Source organism: Protopterus annectens, chromosome 4.part1, assembly GCF_019279795.1.
Source record: "Protopterus annectens isolate FY-2018-M chromosome 4.part1, PAN1.0, whole genome shotgun sequence".
NCBI classification, from domain to species: Eukaryota; Metazoa; Chordata; order Ceratodontiformes; family Protopteridae; genus Protopterus; species Protopterus annectens.
Window position 1 is genome coordinate 177,188,045 of NC_056734.1, and position 25,662 is coordinate 177,213,706.

Below are 25,662 nucleotides of genomic sequence, written 5' to 3' on the forward strand. Positions count from 1 at the left end.
GTAGACACAAACACACAGTTCTGCAGTGCTGCTGGCCCCAGAGTCACTATATGCTGATAGATGTGTTTTTATATTAAGTAGATACAAACACACATGTCTGCAGTGCTGCTGGCCCCAGAGTCACTATATGCTGATAGATGTGTTTTCTATATTAAGTAGACACAAACACACAGTTCTGCAGTGCTGTTGGCCCTAGAGTCACTATATGCTGATAAATGTATTTTTTATATTAAGTAGACACAAACACACAGTTCTGCAATGCTGTTGGCCCTAGAGTCACTATATGCTGACAAATGCATTTTTTTAAGTAGACACAAACACATAGTTCTGCAGTGCTGTTGGCCCTAGAGTCACTATATGCTGATAAATGTATTTTTATATTAAGTACACACAAACACACAGTTCTGCAGTGCTGCTGGCCCCTAGAGTCACTATATGCTGATAAATGTATTTTTTATATTAAGTACACACAAACACACAGTTCTGCAGTACTGTTGGCCCTAGAGTCATTATATGCTGATAGATGTATTTTTTATATTAAGTAGACACAAACACACAGTTCTGCAGTGCTGCTGGCCCTAGAGACACTGTATGCTGATAAATGTATTTTTTATACTCTGTTTCCTTTTATTTATTTCTCCACGGCTGATATAGTGACTGTTTTCTCATAAACATTTTTGTTTCCTGTGTGGTTTGCATTTTTATGTGAAGTTGCATTAACAAATACTACAACATTCCTTTTAATGTTAAGGATGCTACAACACTGGGTAGAAAACCACCTATAGAATTCAAATGCAGATAAGAATGCAAAAAAGAGGAGTTTCTTGATGCTGAATAGCTGTGAAAACCATAGTCATGAAAGAAGAAACTTCACCACATGACATAGTTTTAGGAGGTTGGAGATCTGTGAAAACCATTAGCTACTGGCAATCATATACAGCAATCAACAAAAGTAACAGGAAATAAAACTAATTCTTCTGATAGGCAAATATACATAATGCTTTAATGAACTACCATAAAACAGCATTAACCCCTCAAAGAAATTAAGCACTTTCGTCCATTGTACTAGACTTCATCAGAATCTTTTTTTTTTTTTTTTACTAGCGCTTCAATGAGAGTGGTGTTTTACTAGCGGACTTGATTTTATTTTACTTAGTCATTTTTTGGCCATATCTACATATTTTTCAGGCAAATCTACATGTTAAAGTAAAGCCATGAAAAAAATTAAATTAAAAGAAAGAAAGATTTACAAGTGACATTTTATAGAAATGAGTCACTCAGTGCAGGCACCATACACATTAGGATGCTGTGTAAATAAAGAATACTGAATGAATTTATTTTCTTAATCTGTATAAATTTTAAGGTTAATACAGGCATCAATACCCTTATGTCTAGAGTGGTATATTTCCCCACACTTAATGTAGTTATTTTAGACCTGAAAGCTACTATAGCTGCTGGGGGATTCATGTTTTACATAGTTGATGAAATACTGCACTAGTTTTGTAAGTATATTAAACTTTATTCTTTCTGAATACAGATGAAGTTATTCCAGCTCCTGGAAATAGGATGGAGAAAACTCTTTCACTAATTAGAACATTTTTATGAGTGACTACTAATTTCAACGAAGCTCACCTTGTTTGCCTTTTTGGGTAGACTCTGTATAGATATAGCATCTCTTAATTATTATAGGATGATCTGCAACACTCAATGTGTACAAGTCATGATATTTCATCAGTAGTAATGAGAGAAACACATGGACAGACAAAGAGAGTTTTTTTCTTTAAGCATCCTCTCTGTAAAGGAAATAAATCCTCAGAAAGAAAAATGCTGGGTATGCATTTAATAATAATAAATGACTACTCTCCTCTCAACAGAAACACTGCAGCTTTGTTCTGTCTTTAAAAATTTAGATGTGTAAGCCATTTCTATATTCACTGCTAAAAAACTTTGTTTTGTGTTTCAGTCAGTACATCCCTTTAAAAGTTACTGATAACATTTTTTGATCAGACTGTTCAAATTAAAAGCTTAGGGATATATGAAAAGTTCCAACAAACTCAGTGCAAATAGTATTTTTGTAAACTGAGTAAGCTGACTTTATACAAATGCCTTTTTCAAAGCAGACTTAGAAGCACTTTCTAGTTTAATGATTTCTTCAGAGTCACACAATATAAATAGAGGTAGAGGGAATTAAACCCTGAAATAAAAGAAGCATCTCATTAATAGATCATAGCATTAATCTTTTGTGCCAACTGCCAGACTGTCTAAGCAGTCTATGAACTCTCCTTTAATTAGTAAATTCAAAAATACAAACTATTCAAGCAGAAGTAATATGATATAAAAAGTAAGCAAATAGTAGTTCTTTTGTAGTGCATTGGTTTGCATACAAAACCATATTGCAACACATGTATACATGTCATTACTCTGCAGTTTAATTTCTTGAATTTTCTATCGTGATTCTTACCGTCACAGCTTTGGCCATTCAGTGACAGCTCATAGCCTGGATGGCAGCTACAGACAGCAACTCCTCCATGGTTGTTACAGACATGCATGCAGCCACCGTTCCTATCTTGACAAGGGTCCAGCACTGTAAGTACCAAACAAACACATCAGCAATGACATAATTTTATATGAACTATAATGATATCAGTTCTGATATTAATTTCAGTATAACAAAGAATAAATATGTCAGGTTTAATTTTAGAAAGTTAAATGATGGTAAACAGCAGTTTACAGAAGTAATTACCTGCACTTATTTAAAATATACTGAGGTTTTGGCTTGCATTAAGAAACCATATAACATTTTCCTAATATTAAAATAAAAGCTTTCATTTAAGTTTCATACAAACAACATATACTTTGAGAAACAATTAACAGGTAAACTGGGTTACCACTGTGGCCTCTTATAGCTATTACAGATATTATGTCTGCCTTTGACCCCTGCAGAATTCATATAACTTAAACCCTGACTTGTGTATTACCATGTGGGCATCTCATTCATTTGGCATATTTCTCAGCATATGGTACCTTCCTCCATTTTCCTTCCTACCTACTTTGTATATACCTACCTCTCATTAGGTACATTCAGTTGAAGTACCTCGTCTCCTTTGATAGTCACATCGCCACAGTAGTCAGGAAGTCCTTCTACATGGCACACCTCATCATAAAAGGGTTCTCATCCAGGAAAAATGAGGTCATTGTTTCCCTCTACTCGACACTCATTAGACCATTATAGAGTACAATGCCCCTTTTGGAATGTACCTCAAGACATCTACAGCAGCTGGAAAGGCCACAGAAGTACCTCACAAAGAGGATTACTGGCCTCAAACAAATGCCCTACACTGACCGCCTCAAAAAACTCCAGCTTTACTCCGTAGCATATCGCCTACTCCGAGGTGATCTCTGCTTAACATATAAAGCTATGTCAAATGCTGAGCTGTTGGACATGCTACACCTAAAGAAATCCCAATCCCTCAGAGCTACACGCTCTAGGGACCTAAACCTTGTCACCACAATAAACAGGACATGCTGGAGGGATAGATTCCTGTCCCAGAGACTTCCCATACCCTGGAACAGGCTACCCATCTATGTCAAGCAGAGTGCTTCATTAGCACTCAAGAAAAATCTTGATGAGTGGTTGGGAAATAGGAAAAACACCCTGGGGATCACTTCTGTGTCTCTGCTCGACAGTGGCACAGGAAAATAACTTTCTTGGGTGGTGTAAGCCAGGGAACCTTGTTGGCTAGGCTTACGTAGGCCCTTGGGCCGATAGCCTAGTACCTACCTATGAACCTATATATCTGTATCTGAACTTTGTTGGAAAAATTTGTTGATATTAAATGTATTTATTTATTTATTTTTGTTGCCCCTTATATCCAGTTAAACAGTGTAGCAGTTACGTCAGAGATGAAGTCCCTATGTAAAGCATAGCTAGCCAGAAACTACTCTTCTGCTGCAGCTTTCTCAACTCTGGAATCCAAGAGCCTGTATCCTACTACAAATGGAGTTACACCCGCCTCCTACAAGGTCAGCTTGTGTAATCCAGGCTCTGCATTACCAGTCCTTTCCTTAACACCATTCTATCATGTCATGTGTTATACACTGTTACAATAAGCTTCAACTGTATATATTCTTATACTACACTTCACAGAAATTTTTAGTGAAATATTTCACAGTCCCAATGTATATTTATGATGAAAGCAGACATTGTAATGTTTGCAAGTCTTTTATGTCATTAACTCACACTAATCAAATGTTCTTCAATTAATTCAAATAAATTAATAAAAGTGCAGTTCCTAAATTAATTCTCTCTTTCAAAGTATTTAATTTTATAGCAGCTTAATTTTGAAACATAACTTTACCACTTTCTCTCTCGCTTTGTCTCTGCAGCTCTTTACCATCACATTTTTCTCATTCGGTTATTTTGGAGCAAAAGGGATTTGGTTGGACACTTCTGGTTCTCCTTTTCGTCTGTAATATGTCCTTGTTATAATTACATTTTTTAAATATGTCTGCATTTTTTCTCTATAAACTTTCCTATAAGCTACAAAGGGAGTATTCCTAGATTCAAAAACTGTGAGATGGCTGTCTGCGAGATTCTTCCCCGTTTGGTTAGTTCTGTCTATTCGCTCCTCAAATCAGAATACTGTGCATTAGACATGATCTGTCTCAGTTCTCATTCACAAACAAATCTTCTAAATTCCTGGCAAGTACTTTGTGGGCCACTGTCGGATACGGCGATATTAAGTATGTGCAGTCACGCCTTTATTTTGTTGTGTCTGTTGGTTTCATTATTTCAGGTAACCTGGAAAATAATCGACACTTACACAATACATGGCTCCTTTGAAATTAACAAAATGCACTCACTCTGCACCACAGATTAACTAAAACAGGGTACATCAGCATCTCTTCCTTAAGACTGTATGCAATGTATAAAATGTAGATTGTAGTATTGTACTACTTGCTCTAAATAATTCAATGTTCCTGACCAAAACTATAAATATTTTGCTCTTTTATTGCACTGTAATATTCCCAGTTATGAATCATACATCCTCTAAAGTGTCTATTATCTCAGCTGATTGTAAACTATTATTTTCTTAGCTTAGAACGTTAAAGCATATATTAAACTTATTTTCCTTGTATGAATTTTTGACTGAATTTTTTTTGTATTGGTATTTTTGCTCAGGCCATCCTCTCAGTAACTATATTTGTAAGATAGTATCACTACATTTCTAAAGTTCTTTTACTTTTCCCTCTGTCATACTAACTCCTATATTACCAAAAGAATCTCTAGTTTGTGCCTCTTTGATAACTATGTTGCATTCCACATATCTGCTGCATGTACCTCCTTGCCTGTACTGCAGCATACTTTAAGCTCACACTTATGTAGTTTAAATAACTCTTGCCTACAGTCTTACGGGTATTTTTTAAAAGGACTTTTGAATATGATCTACAATGTTTTGTGACGTGTTTATACCTGAACTTCTTTTGTATGCACATATTAATGGACTTTGTCACAAATGCATACTATTGTTAAGAGGCTGCATACTGGACATCTGTAAATGCTCTTGACACATTGGCAACTGGTTTGTTATCTGTAGGACCATAGTTCCTGTTCTGTTCTGATTGTCATCCACTCTGATTGCCAAGTATTTTAATTCATGAGTATCAATGTACATCTGTAAACATGATGGCCCTTATGCAAGTGGTCTTTTCACATGAAGGATCAAAGCTCCTGTTCTATTCTGTCTGGCATCTAGTTGCAAAATAACTAGCTTTTTAACATCATGATATTTTAATGTTAGAACATTACTACCTAATATTTCAAAACATTCACTTTTCATATGTTTGTTTCAAGCTATATCTTCCTCTCAAAACATTTTTATAGGCATAGCAATCTCAGAAATATTAGATGTAAATGTTGCAAAATACTACATCACTCAATCTGTCATTCATGTTTACCTACAGGCCTTGGCATTTGTACAGTTCTTAGAGTTGGCAGTTATTCTACATTTGGTCTTATCTAGCTTTAAATGATGCTGTTTTAATATATTCAGCACTTGTATTAGTCTCTGGTCTTGACTTTTGTATGACTACCCCACTCAGATCATCAATGAGGTTTAAAATACTTTTCAAGCATGTACTATCATGTGAAGTAGCACTTTAGAATACCTCTGTTGCTGAAAAATGGGAAAACAATGAGTCTGTGGAATACATATTTTCCTCATGGCTTCTAGCCATATTTGCCAGAAACCAAGGCATCTATCTAGTACTGAGAAAAACTTACCATTTGTCACTGAGACTGCTTTCAGCTGTAAAAATGAGTAATTTTCTCTATCCATCACTTTATTCAGGTCTTGCGGATCAATATTACTTACCTTTCTTCACAACAGTGACTATGCTATTCACCATTTCTGTTACTCCTAATTACTTCCTACTGACACCTAATATCTACTTATGCTGTGATTCTTGATGTACATTACTCCTCAATGCTATAGGTGCTTTCTAAGAGCATGTATCACTGCTACTTCATCAGGTTTCATTAGTATGTGATATCCTCCTTGCGAGCTGTGAATAAATCAGTACATTTATATAGTTTATCACTGGAATGGATCTATAACATATCTGAGATGTCATACGTCACTAGATGGGCAGCTAACTGGCTCATGGACTGAATGCATAATGTCAAAGTTGCCTCTACCAGTAGACCAGTTTCCATTGGCATACCACAGGGATGTGTGCTGGGCCCTCTCCTGTTTGGAATCTATTTCTTGGATGTCCAGGTGAAAGTAGATGGCCTTTGGCTTAACAAGTTCACTGATGATTGCAAACTAGGTGCAATCACTGAGTCCACAACAGATGTTAACATATTATAAAAGGGGCTAATACAGACAAATGTTTGATGCCAAAGCCATGGACTAAAACTAAATGCAAAAAGTGTATTATTATCCCATTTGGCAAAGAATTCCCTGCAAATTACAATTTTGACAGTACCCCCGTAATCTCAAACCTAGTGCTGTGAGATTTAGGAAAACAGGTTAATAGCAATCTAAACATTGATCACCATGTGTCCACAGTGACAAGAAAAGCCTTCTATGTTGCACAAATTATAAGTAAGGAAATCACATCCAAGACTAAGGATGTTATAACTCCTCCGTATTCTACCCTCATCAGACCACTAATAGAGTACAGTGTTCCCTTTTGCACGAATCTCACTAGACACCTGCAGCAGCTGGACAGACCACAGAGGTTTCTCACCAAGAAACTTCAGAGCCTCCAAAACATAACCTACATGGACAAACTGAAAGTCCTGTCACTGTACTCTGTATCCTTCTGGCTGCTGAGAGGTGACTTGTGTCTGGCCACACAGCAGTGTCTGCCATTGCCTAATGGAAATGCTGCACATCTGCAAATTAAATGGGACTACTGTCACTCACTCCAGGGACCTCAACCTAGCCTGTGACATTAACAGAACATGCTGGAGAGAAAAACATATCTCCCAGAGATTGCCGCTCCTCTGTAATTAACTCCCAGTTCACTTGAAGCAGAACTCCTCAATAACCCTATTCAAGTGCAACCTAGACAACTGATTGGGAGACTGTAAACTCACACCAGAGGTGGTACCTATGTTCCTCGTGGACAGGGGCTGTCAGTGCAGATCATAGACTCATTCTGCAAATAATGACCATCTAACCAAGGTCAATTAGGGAACATGGGAATAACATGTCTAGGCTTGTAAAGGGCCTAGGGCCATTAGCCTAGTAACCTCCTATGAACATATGAGATATGTCTCGGGCACCATGATTTATTCTGAATGCATACAGTCTTTTCCTTTGCACTGTTAGCTTGTCTTACAATACTTAAATTCTCACACAACATATAACCCAAAGCATTAGCAGAATCCACTTCTTTAAGCATAACTATTTCAAAAGGAAAATCTTTGTACTGATTTCAGCAGTGTTTGGTCTGATGGTGCTGCTCAGTGGCTTGACAAGTTAACAATGTTCACATATTTGTCTCTTCAGCATTTACTTGTCCCAGTTGTATAAAACTATTTTCTGACAAGATATTATACTTTATTAGCCATTTCAATGATTCCAGCTCTATGTGACCCAATGAACTTTAGCATGCCAAGTCTATCTGTTGACCACTCTATCTTTAAGTTCTTGCAAATTCATACTCATAACTTCAGTAATGTTGTCTAACCCTCTAAGCCACTGCTGCCTCCATCTTCTTTTACCTTCAATCTTTCTCAGTGTTAGTGTACTCTCTAGTAAATCCTGGTTTCACATTATGTCGCCAAAGTATTTGGATTAGTTTTCTTACCAGACTTTCCAGTGAATAGTATGGTTTTATTTAGATTCATTGGTACTTATGAGGCTATTGATCTGTGTGGCTCTTTTGATACCTAGCCAAACATTTCCATGAGCAGAACATTTCATAGGTTCATAGGTCTTAGATTAGTACCAGGCCAACTGCCCTTGTGGACCATTTTAAGCCTAGCCAATTGCCCTATGTTAGAATTAAACCCTGTACCTTGTGTCTGTAAAGTAAACACCGTAACCATTATACCAACCTCCCACATCAACATTTACATGTTGTCCCTATCCATGAGGAACAAAGATGTTATACCAGGGGTGAATTTGCAGTTATCCATCAATTCTTCCTAATTATTATTTAGATAGTGAAAGGGAAGTACTTTGCTTTATGAGAAGAGGAAGGTGATTTCAAAGAAATGGTACTCTGTGTGATACATATCTATCCCACCAACATGTTCTACTTATGTTGCAAAAGAGATTGAAACCCCTTTTGCGAGTGTTTATGCTCCCACTGGACTAGCACATGTGCAGTAGGTCTGACAGTATAGGGTCTGTTGAGGCTCTGTATGAGGCCGAGATCACCCATCAGTAGACTGTATGACATTGAGAAGAGCAAGGCTTTGAGACAGGACTTTGAGGAGGTCCAGACAGATTTTATGATTTAGGCCCTTGATTTTCTTAACTTCGAACATCATGTGTCTACTACAGTAAGGAAAGCTTTTTATGCAGCACACTTGATTAATAAAGGCATTGCTTCGACAGCAAAAGACATTATAACTTCCCTATGCTCGTCACTTATCTGGCCCATAATTGAGTATAACACCCAGTTTGGCATGTACCATACTAAGTACCTGCAATAATTAAAGAGACCTCACAGGTATCTAACAAAGAAGATCAAGGGGCTTCAGCATGTGCCTTACACAGACCGAATAAAGTCCCTGTCACTATACTCCATATCATTTAAACTTCTTAGAGGAGACTTATGCCTGGCCCACAGAGCAATTCAAGACCCAAACCTAATGAACTTGCTGCATATAGGTAAATCAAATTGGACTAGGGCTACCCATTCCAGGGACATAAATTATTTTATTTTATTTATTTTTATTTTACATTTGTTGACCGGGCTAGTACTAGCTTTTGATAGCATTTAATAGCTTTTGATAGCATTTAATCGAAAATCATAGCATTTATTGTGTTTTCTGCTTTTCTGTAAAAAAACTTGAAAAAAACAAACAAAAAAATATCCTTGCTTTCCATACTTTCCTAAACTAGTGTTCCAGAGACCAGATTTTGCTGATCCCTGGGCTTTGTCTTGGTTCCTGTTTTCTCCATTTTCCTTGTTTGGTCAAGGGGTAGTTTCTTTACTCACTAGTGGGAGTAGGGAGTACTGAACTGCCTGTTTGTCCTCAGAGGAGTGGTTTAAGGCAGTAACTTGTAGTTTATTGGCCATTTTGGGTCATTTCCTGTCTTTTCCAGCCCCCTGCTATAAAGCACGTTTTGGCGGGCTTTTCCAGCTATTGAGAACTCAGCACAGCTCCTCGTGGTGGCCAGCAGTGTTCCTCTAGCAGCAGAGACCAGAAAAGACTACCTTTCCAGATTTTAAGTATTTTTCTTGGCTTTTTACTATTTGTGCCTGTCGACTACTGTTTCTGCTTATTTTATCAAAGTTTGCACTGTTTTTCTGTGTTTATAAGTTAAAACTGTTTACTGCACTTGCTAGTTTAAGTTTTGCCTAAAAGTTAAACTACAGGCTAATACACTCAAGTGTACTAGCTTTTGATAGCATTTAATCGAAAATCATAGCATTTATTGTGTTTTCTGCTTTTCTGTAAAAAACTTGAAAAAACAAAAAAATATCCTTGCTTTCCATACTTTCCTAAACTAGTGTTCCAGAGACCAGATTTTGCTGATCCCTGGGCTTTGTCTTGGTTCCTGTTTTCTCCATTTTCCTTGTTTGGTCAAGGGTAGTTTCTTTACTCACTAGTGGGAGTAGGGAGTACTGAACTGCCTGTTTGTCCTCAGAGGAGTGGTTTAAGGCAGTAACTTGTAGTTTATTGGCCATTTTGGGTCATTTCCTGTCTTTTCCAGCCCCTGCTATAAAGACGCTTTAGCGCGCATTAAGCGCCGATTTAGCTGGAGTTGCCACTGTTGCACACTAGGGCAGCTCGGTTAAGCAGGTTTAAACTATTCGGCTACCTAAAGTCCACTCTTCAAATTTTCCTTGAAACTACCTTCCTCAACCTATACTACTCATCTAATCAGCGTATCCTATAACTAAAAAGATCATCTCTACTTGACTCTAAGTAGACTATTCTCTATCTGTTAAACCTAGCACTTGCTCCTACAGTACTTATTACCTTGATACGGCACTCTTATAGATAGCACCCCAAAAGGCAACCCCCATTTCTCGGTCACCCACATCCCCGAATCTTTGTTAAAGTTTTTTGTCTATCCTTCTAGCATGTCGAGGGATCAGTTGCTAGTGTCATCTCCTGCTCAGCTGGTGAACCTGGGAATATTGAGGCAATGTTACAATTGCCTCATGTACACAGACAACCCTCTCCTCCTCCCACAAAACACAAATACATGCGAGATGCAACTATACGGCCAAACTGGAGGCTGAGCTCTCTCAACATAGGACTGGCAAGACCAGTCAGGAGGGGAAGGTTACCACACACACTATAGACCCAGTCTCACATAGTACCATTACAACCTCAAATCATACACATAAACACACAAAGACATACTCGGAGGCTCTGATCAAAAATCTACCAAAACAGCAGAGGCCACCAAAGCAGACACCCAAAAAACCACCACCTCAGAACACAACACCTGCAACACATAGACCTCACAGTCAGAGTGTCAAACAGTCACAGCCCTTAAGGCCAAACACAATGCCAGACACACTAGTCATTGGTGACTCCATAGTCAGACACACTGATGTCCCGCTCACCAGACTGAGTAAGGAGAAGGTCACAGTAAGCTGTCTGTCGGGCGCTAGAATCCACCACATAATGCAAGCACTCAGGTCTCTCAACAGCAGGTACAAATATGACTCAGTCATTGTCCACGCTGGTGTAAACGACCTGAGACGCACCTCCTTGGACTACATGAAAAGAGACATTGAGGAGCTCTCTGATTATGTAGCCCAGGCAGGTATGACCCTGACCTTGAGCAGTATCCTACCTTCACCAAGAATGATGCCACAATACAGAGATAAGATGATCAGCTTTAACAATTGGCTTAAACACTGGTGTCATTCAAAGGGGATCCAGTATCTGTCTGCCTGGGATGACATGCTGGACAAGCCACGCTGCGGCTTGCACCTGTCACCCCTGGGATTCGGATATTGGCAAAGGCTCTTGCCACCCCATAGTGCCTTTTTAGGCAAGGCTCAAATTCTAAACCTACCACCCTAGAACACAAAAAGGAAATAAACTAAGGGTAATGCTGCTCAATGCCAGAAGTCTAAATCTCAAAATGCACGACCGAGGCCCTTCTCAGTATGGAGAACATCGATGTCTGTGCTGTGACAGAAACCTGGTTCAAGGCTCCTGAGAGCACCCCAGCTATCAGGTTTTACCTCATATCATGCCCCAAAATCAGGAAAATACCAAGAAAGGAGGGTATCCATATTCATCAAGGACACCCACACCTCAAGACTGGTGGCAACACATGATGCATCGGAGACCATCCAGGTGCAATTAACCGTAGGCAAGACTGCTCTGCAAATAGTAGCATGTTACAGGCCACCCTCACAAACACAGGAACCTCACATGGCCTTCCTGAAAACACTAGAGGATAAATGTATCACCAAACACCATCATACTAGGTGACTTCAATTACCCAAATATAGACTGGGAACACTACTCAAGCCCAAACACCCTAGCCCAAAAGTTCCTGGAATTCATAAACTCAAATGCCATGGAACAACTAGTCACCATTCCCACAAGAGGAGATAACATACTTGATCTCATCATCACGAACATGGGAGCACAATGTTCAACACCAGAAGTATACCCCTCACTGGTGAGATCAGATCACAACTAATCTCGCTGGAGGTCCTCATCCCACCCCCACCTGAAATAAAAAGACCACAGTAAAGAACTTCCCAAAGCCGACTTCACACTTCTAAAGACTAGTGTGGTCTCCTTTAAGGCCCCAACAGTACTCAAGCAGCTGAATCACTTACAAATGCCTTCTACCAGCACCTGCAGGACTGCATGGATAAGGCAATCCCAAGCAAAACAAAGACTCTTTGTACCAAAGGCAAGCGTCCAGTCTGGTGGACCCCAGCCATAAACAAACTCTACAACAAAAGGAGGAAGCTACTACAAGATAGAGCAAAATCCTTAAAAGGTAAGACACCCTTGATCACTATAAGTAAAAACTAAGAGCTCTCATAAAATCATCCAAAGCAAATTTCGAGAGAAAAATAGCTAAAGACTCAAAAGACAATCATAAGGCCTTCTTTAGCTATGTTAGAAACCTAGGAGGAAACTCCCAGATATGCTCAGAACTAGTTCAAAATGATGTGAAGATTACTGATCCTACAGACATTGCCAACATACTGGCTGACAGGTTCAGTGCAAACTTCTCACCCCTCCCCCAAAAGGAGAGATATCTATACCAAATGATTGCAGCCCCCAAACATCTCCAGCCCAAGTGAGAACTGCTCTCTCCAAAGCAAAAACACAGCATCCATGGGACCTGATGGTGTCCCCGGCTGTGTGCTCCACGAACTCAATGAGGAATTAAACCCACAGCTAGGACAGCTGTTTAATCAAAGTCTTACCTCTGGATGCCAGGAGTGGCGCACTGCAACTGTGGTCCCACTTCACAAAGGCGGTGCCTCCACCGACCCTGGTAATTACCGCCCATTAGCTTGACAAGCCTTATCTGCAAAGCCATGGAGAGGATCATAATGGACCTCATAAATAAAGACATTGGGAATTTGCAGACTTTGGATCCAACCCAGTATGGCTTTGTCAAAGGCAGATCATGCCTTTTAAACTTGGTTGACTTTTTCAAACAGTCACCAAAGCCATTGATGAGGGAAAGGCAGTCCATACAGCCTACCTCGATCTGGCTAAGGCCTTGATACAATACCCCACTCGGGTATCATTGAAAAACTCATCAGCTTAAATGTTAACCCATACATCACAAGATGGGTTGCAAACTGGCTGAGTGACAGAACCCACAGGGTCAGAGTTGCTGGCGCCATGTCAGACTCAAAGCCTGTCACAAGTGGTGTCCCACAGGGCTCAGTCCTGGGCCCACTCTTGTTTGGCATCTACTTTTCTGAAGTACAAGCAAACACAGGAGGGTTATGGCTGACAAAGTTTGCAGATGACTGCAAACTGGGCCATAGTAGAAAACACATCTGACACAGATATCCTTCAGAAGGGTCTCACAGTAACGGATAACTGGTGCCAGAGCCACGGCCTAAAGTTAAATGCCAAAAATGCATAGTCATACCCTTCGGGAAAAACAAGGTTACCCCTAGCTACCAAATAGGAGGCAATCCACTGAGCACAGAAGAAGTTATCAGGGACCTGGGGACCCAGGTTGATAGTAGTCTGTCATTCGACACCCATGTAGCTAAAGTAGTTAGGAAGACCTTCTACATTGCCCACCTCATCATGAAGGGATTCTCATCTAGATCAAGGGAGGTTATAGTCTCCCTTTACTCATCACTCATCAGACCAATGATTGAGTACAATGCCCCATTTGGAATGTATCTGACCCGACACTTGCAGCAGCTGGAGAGGCCACAAAGTTCCTCACCAAAAGGATAAAGGGTCTCAAAAATCTATCCTATGCTGCCCGACTGAAAGAACTCCAGCTCTATTCAGTCTCAGAGGTGACCTTTGCCTAACATACAAGACCATGTCAAACCCAGATTTGATGAATATGCTTCACCTCAACAAATCTAGATCCATCAGAGCCACAAGGGCGGGAGACTTAAACCTCGACACGGCTATTAATAGGACGTGCTGGAGGGATAGATTCATCACCCAAAGACTCCCTATGCTGTGGAACAGAATCCCGGTACATGTGAGGCAGAGCACCTCGCTGGCCTTGTTCAAGAGAAATCTTGACCAATGGATGGGAGATCGCAGATATACCCCAGGGATTACCTCAGTGTCACTGCTCGACAGAGGCACAGCAAAATAATGGGTATAGTTCCCCATACTAAAGGGGTGGCGTAAGCCACAAAGCGATTGTAAATGCCCTCGGGCAGATAGCCTAGTATGAACCTATGAACCTATGAACCTATATATGTCCATTTTCAGTAGAGGCCCGGGGAGATAAGCTCCAAAGTTCACATCAAAGAAATACATGTTTAAAATGCAAATACATTTACAGTAAGAGAGAAAAAAAGATAAAGAAAAAAAAATTATAACTGGTCACATATTAATAAAGTATAAAAATGCAGTATATTATACTTGATTAGTACAAGTACTGTTACAAGTAGACATTCAGAAAGAATAATAGCATAATGTACAGTAAGTATAGATAAAGGAAAGTAAGAAGAAGTAGCAGTTATGTAATACATCTAGTAGTAGAACATGTGCAATATATATATATATATATATATATATATATATATATATATATATATATATTATTTATTTTTTTATATAGTAGTAATTAATACTATGATGGAGAAATAGATCATTAGATGTTAAGATGAAGTAAATGCAGGGTTCTGAAGGTAAGGATTGAGTCATGTATCAAGAGCTAGATAGTCAGTCAGGATTAGTACAGGGGCACAACCACTGTGTTTTGAGGAAGAGCTTAAGTTTCTTTTTAAAAAGAGTTATGGAGGGAATTGTAGACAGTTCAGAGGGGAGTAGTTTCCAGTTTTTTTCCGACAGTATTAGAGAAGAGGGAATCTCCAGCCTTGTTGTTTGCTTTGTCAATATTTACAAGAAGTTTGTGTGCGGATCTTAGAGACTTCAGGTTATGGTAAGGGTAAATAAGAGTAGATAGAATAGGTATTTTGGCAGGTTGATACAGTATTTTATGGGCGATGGCTAGTTGATTAATTTTCAGCTGCTGCTGAAATTCAAGCCAGCCTAGTTGCTTTAGATTAATACAGTGGTGGGTTCTGAAAGGGTTACCTGTAGCAAACCTGGTTATGCTATTGTAGGAGTTTTCTAATTTCATAAGATTATTTTTTGACAGGTTAGTAAATATGGGTGAGGCATAGAGAAGGGACGAGATAAGGTGGGAGTGGGCAATAGTTATTCTAGTTGCTGGAGTGAGGTAGGGTTTGATTCTGTAAAGCGAGCCTATTTTTTTATTAATAGTTTTCAAGGTGTTGCTGATATGGGTGTCGAAGTTAAGGTTGTTGGCCTAAATATGGCCTGCGACATAAATAGGACATGCTGGAGGGACAGATTTATCTTTCAGTGACTGCCATGTCTTTGAAATAGGCTAACAATTCATGTGAAACAGAGCACCTCTATAACACTGTTCAAGAGGAACCTGAATGAGTGACTGGAGCAGCATAAATTCTACCAGAGACAGAGCCTACAACCCTCCTGGATATGGACAGTCATTACTAAATGTAATCTTGCATATTGACTAGCATTTCTATGGTATTACATTGGGATGAAACGGCTATTCTTAAAATGACATCAGGTCGATAGCCTATTACATTGGGATGAAACTGCTATTCTTAAAATGACCTCAGGTCAATAGCCTAGTAATCTCCCCTGAACATATCTAAACAATCCTACCTTGGTTTGTGATTTATTGATCTTCATTGTTAAACAGAAGTGTGACTGCCAGTGATAGTGAACAGAAGTTACTGCTTGCCTCCATGCACTGCATAAAGGAATTACAACTTTTGTCTGGCTTGCCGAACTTCTATGGTCAGAACAACTTTACTGTACTTTCTTTAGTATTTAGTTGTATATTGCTCGTGTTTTATGTCATAGAAATTGATTTAAGTTCTCTTTGAATTCTCCGAGTACTGATTTTGTTTATTCTTTTCTTTTACAATATTTTATTCATTTGAAACTGAATATGGATTCCTTAAATGAATATGCAATTAATGATTTGCTAATGGACAAATATCTTGTACAGTGTAATAAATGCTATGCATATTTAAAAATAACAGCTGACAACACTGGTGATCTGTGTTCCGTGTGTCAAAGGTTGGAAAATCTAGACTTAATGATGACGACTGCACTTGTGCAATTGGCACGGCTTGGAGAACCATTGTTTCAAATATTAATGACTAGACTGGTGAAATAAATAATGTCAGGCAAAGAACAAACTGTACACATTTAGGAAATGATGTATCTTTTGTCTGCAAAGATCATTCAACCCCTATGAAACAAGACAATGCTTCTGACAACTTTGGAATCGTGGATGCAAGTATTCAGCAATCTGAGGATCCAGTTTGTTTAGAAGGAAACAAAATGAAAGGAAGACGTTCACAACAAATAAGGAAGAAAAAGAAACTGATTAATGACTGTAAAGGAAAGAGACTACGTAGTAAAAAGGACACCGCTTTGTTATGTGATGCAGGTTAGAGAGAATGATAAGACCTTTCCATTGGAAAACCTTCAGTCTGTAAAAACGGCATCATTTTCAAAAAGACAAGGTAGAAAAAAAGAGGCAAGTGAAAAGGAAAAAATCAAAACTGAACCTGGATGGATTGAAGAACATTACTGTAAGAAAAAAGAAGAGAAAGACAGATGTTGACTACATGGCTCAAGCTGTGGATTTATAATACCAGCTGGATGAGAATTTAATACACAATAAAAAGAGACGGATTAATAAGAGTAATGGTGATGATAAAGATCTATCCTTCATAACAATTGATAGAGCACATATTACTGTATTAGAATCTGGAGATTCTTCAGAGGTGGCAAGCAAAGTTATTCTTGTAACTGGAAATTCAATTATTAGAAGAACTGATAACGTGTATTCGCAGAGAAGATAATGAACATTGAATAGTGTTATGCTGGCCAGGAGCAAACATAGAAGATGGAAGACAAGCTTTGGAACACCTTAATGTAAAGAAGTACAGATCCATTTTTATCCATGTCGGTACAAATGATGTCATCCACAAGGATTCTCTGACTGATACTAGGGAAGTGACAGCCCTCTTAGTATAGCTTGTACTGGTGCTAAGAAGTATTTTTCCCAAAATACCTATAGAAAGGATAGTCGGGTTGCTATGAATGAAAAGATTTTCTGACTAAATGACTACATAGAAAAAATGTCCTAGTTTTGGGCACCCATGTGTTCAGAAAGGATGGTGTGCAATTGTCAAAATCAGGGAAGAGAATTTTTTGCAGCAGATATTTTGCAATATTTGACAAACACTAGGCAGGATTTTTGCCAAACTGAAAATTTATCAGTTCACAGATAGCATTTTTGATGGTTGTTAATGCTACCAGCATTAATAATAATGTCTTTTTATTGAAATATTTGCTACATTCCCACAAGATTGATGTTATTGTTTGTGAAACATGGTTAAAGAACAATGACTGGAAACCAATTCTGTCAGGGTACAGGTGTTTTTACTGTAACAGACATTCCAACGAAAAATCAGGTGGGGGTGTTATGATAGGGATTAAAGATAGCCATGAGACCTGTGATTATTACATGCTTAATGATAACACCAATACTATAAACTGTGTAATTGTGATAATAAAAACAACACTGGAACATATAACAATTTTTGGAGTGTACAGACCACCAAAGTCAAGTGCAGATGACCTAGAGGAATTAATACAGTACTTGCATGAAACACAATAGGGAAGAATAATATTAACTGCAGACTTAAATTTAGCAGAAACAGACTGAAATAATATTGATTCAACAACGTTAGTAAGGAAATTATTCTCTATGTATTTTCAGGAACAACAATTGCTTCAGAGTATTAAAAAAAATGAATGGGACTGAATATACTAGTGATTGTTTGCATTCCTAAAGAAATTACTGTTACTTCAAGTCAAATTTTACCACCATTGATGTGCCATGATCATGGGGTTATAACGATTAATTTGTTGCTAGATAATTCTGTGAAACTGAAATCTAAACCAATGCACAGAAGGTTAATTACAGATTATATGGAAGTAAAACAGTCACTATGTAAAACTAACAGGAGTGAGGTGTTCAGTGGAAAAATTGCAGACGGAATGGGAAAGTTATGAAAGAAAAATTGTTTGAGTCCAAAAACATCAAATAAATGTTTAACATCAGGATCTAGGCATACACCATCAGAGTGTTATATTTCCATAAGAACAACATAGCCGATTAAAATAAAAGACAAAAAATATTAGAAATGGAAAAGAGGTCGAACTACAACTTTGAAAACTGGAATAAACAAGCTGGACAAACAGATTAAGCATAGTGTGAGACATGACCAAGACAATTTTGAAGAAAATTTATATAAAGATATTGAGCATAATAGAAACCTTTTTTATAGATACATAAGATGTGAATGGAGTAAAGAGACACAAATTTATAAACTGTGTGCAGATTCTAAAATTTATTCTCAGACACAACAGATGCAAAACAGTTTGGCTCCACAAAAGGGGTGATAGGTTGTCCTAGTGACATCCAGGTAACCATAGATACTGGAATCAAATTAGATTATAATGAAAAAGAAGTGTGCAAACTGGATCCAAACAAAGCACAGGGAGGAGACAGAACCCGCTGTCTGTTTTCTGGAATATTTTTTATCCTGCCTCCTGTCCCAGTTCCAGCCTCGCAGCACCAAAGTACATCCCCTACCTATGTCATCACACTGCCATAGCAATCGGGAGTTGCTGTAAGACACCCCAGTCTAAAATAGCATTTAAATCATAATCATCATCATCTAGTCAGCAAGATACACATTAGTGAGGACTGACACTGGCAACCATTGTGCGGGTGAAGTGGAAATGACACACGTGTCTTTTAGCAACCTTTTCCTTTTCCATGCATACCATATTTTCAGCAATGGAACACATTCTTTACCCACAGCAGTAGATGTAAATGCTCTTCATGCATACTCAAAAAAAATATACCCATCTCTGGGGGACCATGATGACCCATCTGCCAGCAAAATGTATGCATGTATCTATCTAGAGATATATCTATTTTTTAACTACCACTGACCCTAGGCACATGTGTATCTTGTGTTTTTCTTCCCCAACAATGCTATTACATGGTTTTGCTCTATCCAGTACGGAATGATACATGGTTATTGGGTGATTCACCATCCATTCACTGGGAAGCAAAACAACAGCAAAGGTTCATCATGCTGTGACTGATTGGGCAATTCTTTGCTTAGCCCTCCTCTCCAGTCTCTTGGGTAATATCACTGCAAGTGAGTATGCAATAGTGACAATGAGTAGAGATGCACTTTTTTCTATAGAAGAATACACACCCCTAACAGCCTGCTTACTGTGTATCCTGGCTGTCATGCCATCTCAGGTTTTACTCTCCACCAGATACCAAGTCATTAGGTGCCCTTATACCCTGAGATAGGGAAGGGCTTTGTCTTATAATTCCTCTCTTTCTTTTTGTCAGCTCCTCAAGTGCCCAGGCCACTAATGGAACTTTGATTACCTGGGTCAAAGTCAGGGCTTCATCCCTCTGCAGACCCGGTTAAAAGCACACAGCTCTGCTACTGTTACAGAATGTGTGTCTCAAGGATACATTCAATGCATCAGCAGAATTTCACTGCAACAGTCAGCAGTCATAATACCCATAAGACGTACATACAGAAGCATGTGTGAGTCTGTTAACCTGTTGTCCTCACAGCTTCCTTTGCTTCCAAAACACATTTCCATGCATAGTGTTGTATCAATGCACTCTATGCCTAAATCAGAATGACATCTACACATTACACAGCACTGGTAGATCTGAGTGCAACCCATCTCATGTGGATCTCTGAAAATTGTCTTACAAAGATAGGGGAGCCACTAGCAGTCTTACACGCAACAGAAATTACTTCTAATTTTATCAGTGTTCCTAAATGACCATAACAAAATACCTCATCCCAGTCTTTTTTTTTTATTTGTTTATTTTTTACGTCTGTTATAATGATTAGGCAGGCTTTAAAACTATAAAAATTGACTTCAGATTTTTAATTATATGATGGGTAGGATTCACCTTATTTTGAAACACAAATGTGAAAACAATCCATGCAGAATTGTAACAAACAACTGCTCAAAACATTGTACTTCATCAGAATGCACTTTATGAAAATGAGGTAACTGAAGTCCAGATTTGCCCTTATTTCAAGGTGCACTAACCAAAGAGTTGATTATATTAAGTTTGAGGATAAAGTGTACGGGGCCTCCCTGGAAGGTAGTGTGGCAGCTTATCTACCCACAAATATATCTGGGTTTTATGACTGTATTAATCCAATTACTTTCAAATAAAAAGGTTTTTAATTAAAGTATTTCTGAGCACTGTCCAGAGAGCCAGCATGAAACTTACTCTCTTTAATGTCATGTATGTATTCAAAAGACAGTGTTTTCACACAATGATCACTTACTCACCCTGACATTTTGTGGACTCAGCACAGAACTTTGAAAGACACCAATTAAAGCAGAATTGAATTTTACCCCATTTTTTGTAACTATAATATTTAGAACCAAAAGTAACCACATAGAAAAGATACTGTCCCCAGGAATCATACATAGCAAGCTGGAAGTTTCCATCAGTGAATCGCAGTCTGAAATTCAACACAGCTGAAATTCTGTGCAACCTTTTAACAGGGAGTCAAGTGCTTTCATCCATATTTTATTTTTTATTAATATATGTATATATGCATGATTTACTAATATATGTGTTTAGCACAATTTTATAGAGATATCATAGTATTTTTAATGTACTGTTAAATTATATTGGATCTAACCTGGTCATGTGATGATATGTTGGATGTATATATTTGTGTCTGGTGTTTTAAGGTAGTTCTGATGCTATCCTATGGGCGAAAGTGCTTAGCTACCTATTAAAGAGTTGCTCACAATTTCAGCTGTGTTAATGACTGTGATTTACTGGCGGAAACTTCAGCTTGCTGTGCATGATTTCTGGAGCTGTTTTTGGAATTGAGTTTTTGGAACACAGATCTGGCTTTCTGTTCTCCTTTGGTTAACTATAATATTCCCTATACTTCTTTCACAGAAATTATGCATTTTGTTTTCAAACTTTTTGTTTTAAAGTGTGTCCCAGAACAATAGAAGCAGGGAAGATATAGTTATAGTATTGGCACCTACATGAACTCTTTAGTAAGATTCCGCCATCCTCAATAAAAATGGATGTCATTCACTAGGTTCTGCAAATGGCAGAAAATTGTTGAAATAAGTCTCAGCAGATTTATTATTATATACAGTTTAAAATATGTAATATGATGATTTCAAAAGGCATGAGCAAGAGCCAGCATCCAGGTGTGGATAGTAGTTATATACAAGAAGCAATTAGTAAAAGTATTCTGTATACTACATTTACATCCCACCCATCACTATCGGTAAAGAATAACAACTATAGTAAGGACAATATTATTCAGGTCCCATATATGAAAAAAGAAATGACGGTATACAAAAATACTGTCAATGCACAATACATATATATATATATCTACGGGTTCACTATGAAATTTCAAAATCCCAAACTCTCGAGTTTCAGAATATCGAGTTCAGAATCTCGAGATCTTGGAATCTCGGATTTGTGACCCCCCCCCCCAAAACACCACCCAACACATTAAAACATGTGTATGCTCTGCCCCCCGCAACTTAAATATACCAACTCCGAGATCGCACTACAGCGAGGACCAAGGAAATCTCCCAGTCCGCGCTGTATGCCGATCTCCATTCAGGACCTCGAAGTTTTGAAACTTTGAATATATGATCTTCGATCATATGAAATTTGAAGTTTTGAGCTTCGAAATTCTAAACAGAAACCATATATATATATATATATATATATATATATATATATATATATATATATATATATATCAATATTTATATATATTCGGTGGCTATCAACATATGCACACATATATGTGACACATAGCACATGTATTACCTGTTAAAATAATACAATACTTACATTGGCAGTGTTTTCCATCTCTCTGCAGCTGATACTTTGCCCGACACTGACACCTGTATTGATTGTCGTCAACTTGCACACATTCATGCTCACAACCTCCATTGTTCACTGCACAAGTGCTCACAACTAGAATATAAGAAAATGTATTTGAACAATACAGTGGTTACAAAGGAAATTGTAGCTTTTACATCAAACTCAAATAAAATATACATTTACAAGTTACTTTTCAGATTTATTCTGAATACATTAACATCTTAAAATGAACAGTACAGTGAAAATACCACATAGCATACAAACTAGGCTACTTTTGAAATTCTGACAAAACCAACTTTTAAACTGATACAGCATTTACGTAAATTCATATATATGACTTTCTAGTGGCAAGAATGGTAACCTAATGCAATGCAATGCAGATGGTTAGAGCACTGGTCTTGTAAAGCAGGGTCATGAGTTCAAATCTCGAAAGTGATGCAGAAAACTGTATATTATATAAGCTATATCAAATATAACTAAATGAGAAATAGTTGAAATATAAAAGTTTAAGCCTCTGACAAGAACAGATTGAACACCTTTGAAATATATTGCAATCTGATAATAATGTGTTAGTATACCACAACGTACATCTTATATGAGATTCAAAATATTGCTGTATATAGGTCATCTTGCACAAAAGTAAAAGGTAAAGTGATTCTATCTAAGGAAATGCTGTAGTTCTAAAGTAATATAGAATGTTTTAATTTGAGTTAACAAAAATTAAAAAAAATATACATTTTTTCATAATTTAAGTTACAACTGTAAAGCTACAATGAAAGTGATGGGAGCTTGACAACTCTGACTGCCAGTTCTGCAAGTGCTGATAAGGATAGTTACAATCACTCACAGAAAAACACTTATCTCCTCTGTAGTGTGGCAATCAGTATATGTAACATAACTTAGAAGGTATGGAAGGTTTCCCTCCTGGGGGGGGGTGCAGGAAGGCTTGTCCCTTGTGGGTGAAAAGTAATGCATATCACTTAAAGGGTTATCAGCAATTACGTTTTACATTACTGGCACATCCAGAAAGTGCCACTGATTACTCATTGAGAATCCAAAAAGACAACATTTCCAGTGTTTTGAAAAATAATTGGCAAAGTGTTCGAGAAGTTGTTGACTTAAAAATAGAGAAACAAATTAATTTTTATTAATAACAAAAAATAACTCCTTAACTTGGGATAATGACTTTGCTTAGTTTCCATTTGCTGTACTTTGGTATCGGCTATCAGTATCGTGAGAAAGCTTCATTTCTACCCACCTCATATTCAGTCACAGAAACAAATGTCTCATCGGACTTCTCCTTAGGAAGGTATTTAGTGGTAATTAGAACAGGGTATAACTGGTCCAAGAAGCAGAAAATAATGGTGCAGATGTCAGAGTTAATATACACACAAATATGTTTTATATATATATATATATATATATATATATATATATATATATATATATATATACAGACACACACACACACACACACACACACACACACACACACACACAAAAAAGATCTGCAACATACCCTTAACATCACTGGGTACAGAGGAGTGAATCCTCATATAAAATATGTTAAGAGTATTACTACAAGATTCAACATTTGCTGTATCATTTGTACAATTAGATTATTTTTCAAAATAGTGGGACTTGCAGATAAGGTCTCATATTTTTAACAGGGAATTTCTAAACTTGGAGGAAGCATATGACAAAATCTCAAGAAATGTGATTTGGGAAGTCCAACGATGGATCAGAGTCCTAGAAACATTTTCCAAGATGGCTGCACACTGATCAACAGCTTAACTTCAGCTCTCCAAATGTGAAAAAAAAAAAAAACTGGAACAAAAGGGCCATGAACTCTGTTTCCTTTAGTAAATTCAGTTACTGGCTAGTAAGTACACTGCCTGGATGCCAGCAAAGAAGAAACAGAGAGCTTGAAAGAAAATGAACTAGAAAATGTGAAAAGAAAACACTGAGTGGGAAGAATGATGGAGAAGTTCAGTAAAAAAAAGTAGCTCATGCTCCAGCTTTGGTGCAAGACATAGCTTCCATTAATCTAGAGGAAAAAAATATGACAAATGTGTTCAGAGCTTATTAAATTAACACTAAAGGAGTATATTAACTCAAATAAAAAGGGTGGAAAATGGAAGAAACTTTAAGTAGATATTCAGATGAACTCATAACACTGCAGAAATCAGACTGAAATGAAGAAAAGGATGGCTATGAAACTGCTCAAGAAGAATTGTTTCAAAAACTGATAGAATTAGAGAACAGAGGGTGCATGGAAAATCTGAGATTTTCTGCTGTTCCAGAGAAACTAGAAGGAACAGACTGTTTTACTTTTGTGAAGGTACAAGTAAGCAACCGGACTGGTATTCCACAGCAGGAACTGTTATTTGAAAGAGCATACCATGTGTATACTCCAGATCTAGTCACGAGAAAGCAACCAAAACCTTTATTAGTAAAGATGCAAATCTAGCAGAAGAAAAAGTTGACCCTGACAAAACTGTGGCAAAAGGGCAAAGTATTAAAAGTGGAGACAGTGAAGTGTTTGTGGCAAATGATTATTCACATGTCACCAGGCAAAAGAAAGACATTTATTCAAGTAATCAGGCAATGTTGAGAGGCAGGTATGATATTCAAGCTGCTGTATCCAGCTGTCTTCAGAATATTTTTTCCTGAAGGATCAAAGTCATTTTTTTGATGTAGAACAGGCTAAGGAGGAAATGCTAAAGTTTGTCCAACAAAAAGAGAGCCATCAAGCAGAAGGGGACTCTGCTTCTTATTCTTCTGCTAATAAAGCACATGGAGAAAGTCTGCCAGTGAGACCTTTTCTTCTATTCCAAAGGAAAATGCTCCTCGTCAGTGAAACTAATTATTCAAGTATCTCTTAGAATGAAAGAAAGAGAGAGACACCCAAGTACTTATATGTAAGGTTTTGACTCTTGCATCTTCTTTACTTATATACACTTAACTCCACAATCCTACAACCAGTGAAAAAAGAAAAACAAAAGCCCACACATACACGGCAGGAAAATCATTGTCAGTACCAAAATGCAAACTGCTGTTACAGTCATTCACTACACAAAACCAAAAGTGAGCAATTACAAACACAGACAGAATCAGACAGAAGATTTTACTTGGAAAGCTCCACCTGCCCCTAACTTTCTTCATATATATCTATATAAATATATATATATATCTATATAAATATATATATATATATCTATATAAATATATATATATA

General features: G+C 37.7%; 1 protein-coding gene across 1 annotated transcript in view; it reads right to left on the reverse strand.

Moving 5' to 3' along the window:
* The window catches only part of LOC122801191 (multiple epidermal growth factor-like domains protein 6), a gene marked incomplete at its 5' end in the record, with an annotated part of 1,094,182 nt that overhangs the window by 858,749 nt on the left and 209,771 nt on the right, over positions 1-25,662 (reverse strand). The window contains 2 exons of the mRNA XM_044070750.1: positions 2,462-2,584; positions 22,392-22,517. Of these exons, the coding sequence (XP_043926685.1) occupies positions 2,462-2,584; positions 22,392-22,517 (249 nt within the window). The remainder of the gene's footprint in view (positions 1-2,461; positions 2,585-22,391; positions 22,518-25,662) is intronic.